Here is a 10047-nt window from a genome sequence, read left to right as displayed (position 1 = left end):
AAAAGCCCGGATGTCGAGACGGCGCGCGCCGAGGCCACGGCAGTGAAGACAGGCCGCTGAGACCCTTGGGAGGCAGAGCTCGCGCGGGAGTGCGCAGGCGCAGACGGCTGTCCCTCTTTCAAAGGTGAGGCTAGTAGGTCCAGCGGGCGCTGGGCGGGTGTGTGATGTTGGGACCCGGTGGGGATTGCCTAGGAGGGAGGTGGGAACCTGGGCTGGGAACCCCAAGGAAAGAAGAGGGAACCTAGACTGAGAGAAGGCCGGGAAGGAAAGCGAGAATCCGGGCCCTAGAGAAAGCGAGGAGGGAAGCGAGAACCTAGGTAGGGGAAGAAACTGGGAGCAAGTGCTGGGAACGCCGAGGTAGAACAGGGAGCCCGAGGCGGCTGTGAGCTCGGCCTGGTATATATAGGCGTTCTGATTGTGTAGCTTTTTGTGCCTGTTCTTGTGTGTGTGTGGACATGTGTTACTCTGTGCGACGTTATGGAACCTATTGTTTATGAAAGTCAGAGGGTCTCTGTGTGGTCTAATTTTTAAATTAGGTGCGAGTCTGTGTTTGAGGCTGTGCAACTTTGGAGTGGCAACAGTAAGGGGTTTGTGAGTAAAATTTTGCTACTTTGCGTAGAAGTATGTAATGAGCTCTATGAGTTTATGCATGACGTGTGGCTGTGGGATTGGGATTGTGTAGTGGGTGATACAACAGTGAATATGTCACATTTTAAAGTATTTGTGCACACAGATAAGTGCACAATTCACGATGACTGTGAATGTGGCTGGTTCATTGTGTGACTGAGATGGAACACTTGAGAAAGTAGATTCAAGACTAGTGAGTACTATGTATTATTTAAATTGTCAGCATATCGGCCATTGCCTGTAAAATTTGACTCTGGCAAATAGACAAGTAAAAAAATACGTATTTTTTAATTGGAGAGGAGGAGTTAAAATAATTTTCAGGTGGTACAATCTTGTATTGGGAAACCCCGTTATTGACTAATGACCAGTATGTTGACATAAGTAGAACACTGTTGGGAGCACAGAAAAAACTTTCTCCCATAACTGCTGGGAGTTTTTGCTCTCAAAGTTTGTATTTGGGTGAATTCCTGGACAATAAAGGTTCAATAATTTCTTCAGTCTTTACAAAGATGCTGAACATTTAAATACAAGATCAGCCTCATTTAGTTGAATAGAATGTTCACTGTAGAAATCAGTACTTCAAACTTGTTTTAAAAGCAAAAACGCTCCCTCCTGCTGGAAGTCTGCTGTGTGAAAGAAAATGTGGTCAGTTTCTTCTCTAATCCCTCTATTTGCCCCCTCTTTATTCCTTCTAGGTTGATAGTCTTCAGCTGGAATGGATTGGGAGCTGAAAAAGAGAAATCATAAGTCAAGGACAAAAACAGGCTAACATGACTGGTACCATTATAATATAGTGTAAGTCATATCTTACTTTGGCATGGCCAACTCAATGGACATGAGTTTGAGTGAACTCCAGGAGACAGTGAAGGACAGGGAAGTCTGGTATGCTGCAGTTCCTGGGGTTACAAAGAGTCGGACACAACTCAGTGACTGAACAACAACAAATACCTTACCTTCTGAGAGACCCCACTGTTGGGAACTTCCAGATACAGTTCCCTTTTTATGGGCACAACCACTTCTCCAGATACTTTTCTTGGCATGCAGTGACCCACCTACTTGTAGGTCTTGTTCTTTCCTGTCAGTCCTCTTGAACAGTATCTAAGCCAACCTAGGCATGCTCCATCATCCATGGATTCCCCATCTGGAGCTCAGATGAGAATTAGCCCCCTTAGTCACCACCACTCCACTCCCCCATATCCTGGAAGCATGTACATTTCTCCCCCAAATTCTCTCATTACTTTGATTTATAGTAGTATTAGGGTCTAAGGAGCTCCTTGTTTGTTATAAGGAAGGAAGAAGCATCTATTTCTCTTCTCCCTAGAAAACTGTTCTAAAAATAATTTGCTCTGTTAAAGAGACATTCCCTTTTCTTAGCCTCTTCTAGCCTCTTGAAGGAGCCTCTTCCTCCTTGGAGTTAAATTAATGGTAGCAAAACTTTACAGTCAGTTGCTTTTTAAGACTTTATTATAGCATGAGGGACAATTAAAAGCTTGTTTGCTCACCATCTTTGGGACATCTGCTGAGACTGAGGTAGGAAAATTTCTTAGTTACCATCCTGTTAAAAATAATGACAACAGAAAACTCAGGTTTGCTGGAAAAGACATTAACAAATCAATAGACTGTGTATGTGTGTGTGTGTGTATCAGAAAACTATGGGAAGTGGCTGTCAAAATACAAGATACAAAGGTTGTATGGTTTGTAAAAAAAAATTTGATATTCCTGACAGACTCAAAAATTAAAGATTTAAGAACCAGAAGACACATGGTAAGTGTCAAAACTGACATTTCATGAAGTTTCTGTAAAATTTCAGTAAAATTTTTAAACTTTCCAAAGTTGTTAGGAGATAATGAACAAGACAGAAGTGGTTAAAGAAAAATAATGCAGGTGGGGAGTAGGCCTACCTGATACTAAAATATGTTTTAAAACTGTAATAACTGCAGAGTTATTTTACAGTTATTTTAAAACTGTAATAACTGCCAGTTAAATGAAAAGATCAGTGGAACTAAATATGAAGTCCAGATATACTCAAATATGTAAAGGAAATAAAGTATATGATAAAGAAAAGCTATAAAAATTATTTTAGGTATTTACAGGATTAATTTCCTTCCTTTAAAAAAGATATAATATCAATCCAGAAAATAGTTATTAGAAAAGTGAATAACTAAACTATTAACTATTAGTCTATTAGTTATTAGAAAAGTGAGACCTTTCACAGACAGGAAACTAAAGATGGACTGTGGTAATGTCTGTAGGGGCTGGTGGTGGCTGTAGACTAGGGAGTTGGTGGCCTGATTTGGCCTGGCTTGTCTTCTATTTTTTTTAAAAAAGATGAGGTTTTTTAAAAACTTTAGAAGCTTATCCTCTCTCATAATGAGAAAAATAAGAGCTAGAATCACAATGTATACTTTGGCAAGCATCGAGAACTTTGTATCAGTGGTACTCAGGGTATGGGGTGACAGGTATTTTCATGTATTGTTGGTCATGATGTAGGTTGAGCCTTAATGGAGAAGAACTTGGAAGTAGTTAGTAGGCAGCTTTGGAGAGAAAAGTGGTAATAGAGAGGAGAGCGGCTTGCCCAGAATCTAACTTTTTGCCCCAAGATCCTGTATCTCTAGCTTTGGGGATGAAATAATATTTGTCTAGCTCATTATCCCCCTGTATTTGTGTGGACAGAGTGGACAAGCACCAAAGCAAAGGAAATAGAGTCAATTTTAATTGAGTCGTAAGACGTATGTGGTGTCATGTGGCTTCTTTTCGTGTTGGTTTTGCCTTCTTAGGAACCACCCCTTTTCTAAAGAAGAGCCCAAAGGAAGACTGGTCATCTCTTGTAAATCTCAAAACCATGGCTCAGGTGAGATGATGGTTCTTCTCCCTTTTCTGAAATAGTTTTGTTTGTTTGTTTAAAGACTGTTTGAGCACTTGCTTTTCTTGTACTAAAATCCTCCTGTTTGCCTTCCCCTTTAGGAAGGCAGTACCCACTTGTTCTATTGGTCAGATAAGCTTTTACCTTCCACAAATGCCCCTTCTAATTTTAACCAGTGTTCACATATTAAGTGGGTGTAATCATTCAACATCTTTTCTCAGTCTTCTCCCAGAAACAGTGCTAGAACAAAAATGCATTTCTTCAAATTAAAAGAGAATATAGTACTGCATGGAAGAGGGCATGGCAACCCACTCCAGTATTCTTGCCTGGAGGATCCCCATGGACAGAGGAGCCTGGCATTCTACAGTCCATAGGGTCTCAAAGAGTAGGATGTGAGTGAGCAGCTAAGGACAGCACAGCACATAATACAGCATGCACCTGTCTTGCAAAGAAAAGAACAGTCAAGATGAAGATAGAATTGACAGATTGCTGTTAAGTGTCAAGAAGTCCTGTCTTGAGGTTTTGAGACGAGAGCTATGCTTGGCAGATTGTACAAAAACCAAGAATCCTCTATTTCTCCCCTCTGATCCTTCAAGAGATCCTTGAATTTAAACTGTTAATGTGTATTTTAATATCTTCCTCTCCCATAATGGATTGTCTTAAACATTCTTCTAATGTGCTTTGGGTTTAATACTAGGCAAACTGTAAGATAAGAGTTAACTGTTCAATGTTATTGGCACAGAGTTTTTGTTTGGGCTTCCCTGGTGGCTCAGCTGGTAAAGAATCCACCTGCAATGCGGGAGACCTGGGTTCAGTCCCTGGATTGGGAAGATCCCCTGGAGAAGGGAATGGCTACCCACTCCAGTAGATACTGGTGATGGTTACATAACATTGTGAATGTACTTAATGGCAATGAATTATATACTGAAAAATGATTAAAATGATAAAATTTTATGTCACATATGTTTCACCACACACACACACAATTAAACAGAAAAGTATAAGAAACATAAAAATCCATAAGTGAGCATTGGGGCAAACACTTGGAGGATTGGAAAAAGAGCAAAGGTATTAAACCATCAGCAGTATCTATATCCAGAGCTTTTTCACATTCCAAACAGAAAGGAAGGGAAAGTCACTCAGTTGTGTCTGACTCTTTGTGATCCCATGGACTGCAATCCGTGGAATTCTCCAGACCAGAATACTGGAGTGGGTAACCATAATGTTTTGTTGTTTTCAGTGTACCAGTCTTGCAAATGTTTGTTGTATTAATACTGAGATGTTTTTATGTTGTTGTAAATACTGTTCATTTTTATTTCAAATTCCCATTATTTATTAATAAAATGCAGTTGATTAGTATATGAAAATGCAATTTCATTTTCGTTTATTAACCTACCTTCTCTCTAAACTTATTCTAGTAATTTTTTGGTAGATTCTTTAGGATTTTCTTCACACATAATCATGTCAGATGTGTAATATTACTGTTGTCCATCTTTGCTTTCCAATCTATATTCCTTTTATTTCTGTCTGGCTTTACTACATTGTCTAGAACTTTCAGTGCAGTGTTGATATAAGTAGTGAGAACAGATATTTTTGCCTTATTCCTGACTAAGGGGAAAGGCATGTAGTTTTTGACTAAGTGTAACATTGGTGATTGGTTTTACATAAATGCTCTTTATCAGGTTGAAGAAATTCTTGATTAGTGATCATTTTTATCACAAATGAATGTTGAATTTTGTTAAAAGTTTTTATGCTTCTGTTGTTTTTTATGTATTATGTGGTTTTCCCCCTTTTAAAATTAACATGATGAGTTATATTGATTGATTTTTGAAGTGCTAAACCAGCTTATCCCTAGGATAAACCCCACTTGGTTATGATAGATTCATATATTCATTTTTCACATATTGCTTGGTGAATTTACTAACACACTGTTAAGGATTGTTTTGTCTGTGGTTCATAAATAATTTGGTCTCTAGTTTTTCTTGTAATGTTGTTGTCTAGTTTTGGTGTGAAGGTAATGCTAACTTACAGAATGAGTTGAGAACTATTCTCTCCTTTTATTTTCTCAAAGAATTTGTGTAGAATGGTTATTATTTCTTCCATAATAATTTCTTCCGTAATGTTTGTTAGAATTCACCAGTGAAGCCATCTGAGCCTCAAGATTTGTTTGTGGGAAAATTTTTTACTAGCAGTTCAATTTCCTTAATAGAATTGTGGCTATTAATGCTATTCAGGCTTGCCTTGTGGCTCAGACAGTAAAGAAGCTGCCAGCAATGCAGGAGACCTGAGTTCAGTCCCTGAGTTGGGAAGATGCACTGGAGAAGGGAATGGCAACTCACTTCAATCTTCTTGGCTGGACATTTCCATGGACAGAGGAGCCTGGCATACTATAGTCCATGGTGTTGCAAAGAGTTGGACACAACTAACTAACACTTTGACTTCCATGCTATCAATTTTTTTCTCTTCAGTGAGCTTTTATAATTTATGTCTTTTAAGCAATTTGTCCATTTCATCCAAGTTATAAAATTTATCGGCACAAAATTGTTCAAAAATCTACTCTTTTTATCCTTTTGATGTTTATGTAATCTGTAATGGTGCTGCTCTTTCATTCTGTTGTTGATTATTTGTGACTTTTAGTTTTTTCCTTGATCAGTTGACTAGAGATTTATTAATTTCGCTGATTTTTTTCAAAGCAGCAACCTTTGGTTTCATTGATTTCCTGTTTTTCTGTTTCCTGTTTCTTCATTTCTGCTCTTACACTTTGTATTTCCTTTCCTTTTCATTACTTTGGATTTAATTACCTCTTATTTTTACATGGAAGTTTATATCATTGACATTGGACTTTTTTTTCCCCATAGGACATTTAATGCTCTAAATTTCCCTCTAACAAATTTAGACATGTTGTATTTTCATTTTTATTCATTTGAAAATATTTTCTAATTTATCTCATGCTTTCCGATTTGACCCATTTGTTTAGAGGAAGTCTGTTTAATTTTCAAATATTTGGGTATTTTCCAAATAGCTTTCTCCTATTGATTTCCAGTTTAATTTTGTTACAATCAGGAAACATGCTGTATATGATTTCATTCTTTAATTTATAGATTTCTTTTGTACCACAGATTATAGTACCATCTGATGAATGTTCTATATGTACTTGTAGAGGATGTATATTCTAGTGTTGTTGGATGGTGTCTTCTGTAAATAATCAAGTCAAATTGCTTGATTATGATGGTAAAGTTTTCTATATCCTTATTGATTTTCAGTCTGTTATACCCATCACAGAAAAGGAAGTCATTCTTAAGTTACAAGTGTGGCTGTGAAAGTGAAAGTCGCTCAGTCGTGTCCCACTCTTTGTGATCCCATGGACTGTAGCCCTCCAGCCTCCTCTGTCCATGGAATTCTCCAGGCCAGAATACTTGAGTGGTTAGCTGTTCCTTTCTCCAGGGGATATCCCCAACCCAGAGATCGAACCTGGGTCTCCCACATTGCAGGTAGATTCTTTACCATCGGAGCCACCAGGGAAGCCCAAAACTATTAATGGGAAGGCTGACTGAGCTTTTTTAAATGGATGGAATAGGATGACACTGCTGATCACTCTTGGCATCACTGAAGCAGGACAACCAGACATCACACGCTCCTGACAGGACAGTGCTGGTGATTTAGTCGCTAAGTCATGTCTGACTCTTGCGACCCCGTGGACTATAGCCCGCCAGGCTCCTCTGCCCATGGCATTCTCCAGGCAAGAATACTGCAGTGGGTTCTCATTTCCTTCTTCAGGGGATCTTCCTGACCCAGGAATTGAACCCAGGTCTCCTGCATTGCAGGGAGATTCTTTACCGACTGAGCTACATGTAGGATTCATGTGGCTATAATTGTGTCTATTTTAACTTTAGGTTCTATAAGTTTTTACTTAATATATTTTGAAGTTCTGTTTTTAGGTGAACTTATATTTAGGATTGTTTTGTCTTTTTATGAATTGATGTCCTCTGTCATTATAAAATGCCTTACTTGGGACTTCCCTGGTGACCTAGTGGCTAAGACTCCATGCTTCCTCTGTAGTGGGCATGGGTTCAGTCCCTGGTAGGGGAACTAAGATCTCACATGCCACACAGTGCAGCCAGAAAATAAATAAATAAGTTAAAATAAAGTGCCTTTCTTAATCCCTGATAATATTCTTTTTTCTAAAATCTATTCTGTTTGATACTATTATAGCCGTTCTGGCATTCTTATGATTAGTATTTATTTTTAATTTTAATTTTTTGGGAATATCCTAAATACTTTTTAACCTGGAGCATCTCCCACCTTTTCTTTATTTTTTTCAGCTGATTTACAATATTACATACGTTTCAGGTATACAACATAGTGATTCACAGTTTTTAAAGGTTAAGCTCCACTTATAGTTGTTACACTTATTGGCTGTATTCCATGTGCTATGCAGTATATTCTGGTAGCTTATTTATTTTATGCCTAGTAGTTTGTGCCTCTTAATCTCCTACACCTATCTTACTCCTCCCTCCTTCCCTTTCCCCACTGGTATCCACTAGTGATCTCTGTCTGTAAGTCTTGTTTCTGTTTTGTTATATACATTTGTTGTATTTTTTAGATTCCACACATTCGTGATGACATACAGTATTTGTATTTCTCTGACTTGCTTCACTAAATATAATACTTTCCAAATCTATCCAGGTTGTTACAGATGGCAAAATTTCATTCTTTTTTTTAATGGCTGAGTAATATTCTTATGCGTGTGTGTGTGTGTGTGTGTCTGTGTGTGTGTCTGTGTGTGTGTGGCTATTCACTATGTCTTCTTTATCCATTCATCTGTTGATGGGGACCTAGGTGGCTTTCACATCTTGGCCAATATAAATAATGCTCTGAACATTGGGGTGGTGCATGTGTCTTTCTGAATTAGTGTTTTTACATTTTACCCAGGAGTGAAATTGCTAGGCCATGTGACAGTTCTAGTTTTAATTTTTTGAGAGCTTCCAACTGTTTTTCACAGGGGCTGCACCAGTTTACATTCCCACCAGCAGACTATAAGGGTTCCTTTTTCTCTGCATCCTTGCCAATGTTTGTTAGTCTGTGGTCTTTCTGATGATAGCCATTCTGACAGGTGTGAGATGGTATCTCATTATGGTTTTGATTTGCATTTCTCCGATGTTAGTGATGTTGAGTATCTTCATATGCCTGTTGGCCATCTCTGTGTTTTCTTTGGAAAAATGTCTGTTCAGTCTTCTGCCCATTATTTACTTGGGTTATTTGGGGTTTTATTTTAATATTGAGTTTGTATGAGCTGCTTATATATTAATAGCTTGGATGTATGTGTGTTCAGTCATGTCTGACTCTTTGTGACCCCATAGACTATAGCCCACCAGGCTCCTCTGTCCTTGAAATTTTCTAGGCAAGAATATTAGAGCAGGTTGCCACTTCCTTCTCTAGGGGATCTTCCTGACCCAGGGATTGAAGCTGCATCTCCTGTGTCTCCTGCATTGGCAGGTGGGTTCTTTACCACTGTGCCACCTGGGAAGCCTGTAATTTGGACCCTTTATTGGTCATTTGCAGAAACTTTCCCATTCTGTAAGTTGCCCTTTCATTGTGTTGATGGTGAGCCCGTGTATTTTGAGATCAATATTCAGCTGTAGATTCAAGGGTATCACTCTACATATGTCTGGAGAAGCCTCTGTCTCTGTCTCTCTCTCTGCTGCTCCCTCCTCTTCAGTATTTTGCTTAGCAGTTCTAGTCATCTTGGACTCTTCAAACTCCCATCTCTGTTTCTTCCACTCAGAAAGACTGCTGGGCTCTGTGTTTTCCCTCCCTGTGCTGTGACCTGGAAATTGCCTACAGACTATAAGCTGGGCAGTCAAAGCTTACTTTGTTCCCTTTCAGAGCTCACCGTGCTCTGCTGTCAGTCAGCCAGTGCTTACAAACATATGTTTAATATATTTTTTATAATTTTTTAATTGTTTACAGCAGAAGAGAATCTCCTCTATCAGTTAATTTCCATAGAAGTTGACTTGTTTTGTTGGACAGTTAAGTAGGCTGAAATCAAACTTTAAACTTCAGACTCTCTAATTAGTGGCAGCCCAAATCTCTGCTTGATTTCTTTTATGTTTAACCAGAGGTCTCAAATTCTGACACATGAATGCCTAACTGGGGTATCAGCTAAAGGTGTGGATAAAGTTTGTTCAGTGTCCTTGGGCTCCCCCCAACTCCTGCCTCTGGCTTTCATTTCTTCAGGATTTCCCTACTTCTTTTCCAATTACTGTTGTCCTAAATTCTATCTTTTGTTCCTTCAAGCCAGTAGGACCATGGATTTCCACCTGGATTTTGTTTGCCATACTTGATGTCTGCTTGGGGCCTGCGTTTAGGCTGAAAGTAGTGTGAATTGGCAGTTCTCCTGTCATTCTTCTCCTAAGTATAAAACCTTCCCTCCAGTTTCTGTTTGTTTGGGTCACTTTTAAGTGCCTTCAGATAGTTGCTTTTTATAGTCAGCACTCCATATTCATGAGGTTTCCCTTCCATATCCACAAATTCAACCACCCACAGATTGAAAATGT

General features: G+C 38.8%; 1 protein-coding gene across 6 annotated transcripts in view; it reads left to right on the top strand.

Annotated features, from left to right (window-relative positions):
- The first annotated feature begins 74 nt into the window (after positions 1-74).
- ZNF567 (zinc finger protein 567) overlaps positions 75-10047 on the top strand; it is a 29909-nt gene continuing 19936 nt past the window's right edge. Inside the window, exons 1-3 of one of the 6 annotated variants that reach the window (XM_005218973.5) lie at positions 75-124; positions 1323-1422; positions 3405-3478. In XM_005218973.5, coding sequence (XP_005219030.2) covers positions 3470-3478 — 9 coding nt within the window. In that variant the 5' untranslated portion in view covers positions 75-124; positions 1323-1422; positions 3405-3469. 6 annotated transcript variants of the gene reach the window in all.

This window comes from Bos taurus, chromosome 18 (assembly GCF_002263795.3).
Source record: "Bos taurus isolate L1 Dominette 01449 registration number 42190680 breed Hereford chromosome 18, ARS-UCD2.0, whole genome shotgun sequence".
Lineage (NCBI taxonomy): Eukaryota > Metazoa > Chordata > Mammalia > Artiodactyla > Bovidae > Bos > Bos taurus.
Note: the sequence above shows the minus strand (reverse complement) of the source record. Positions and strands in the feature narration are given on the sequence as shown.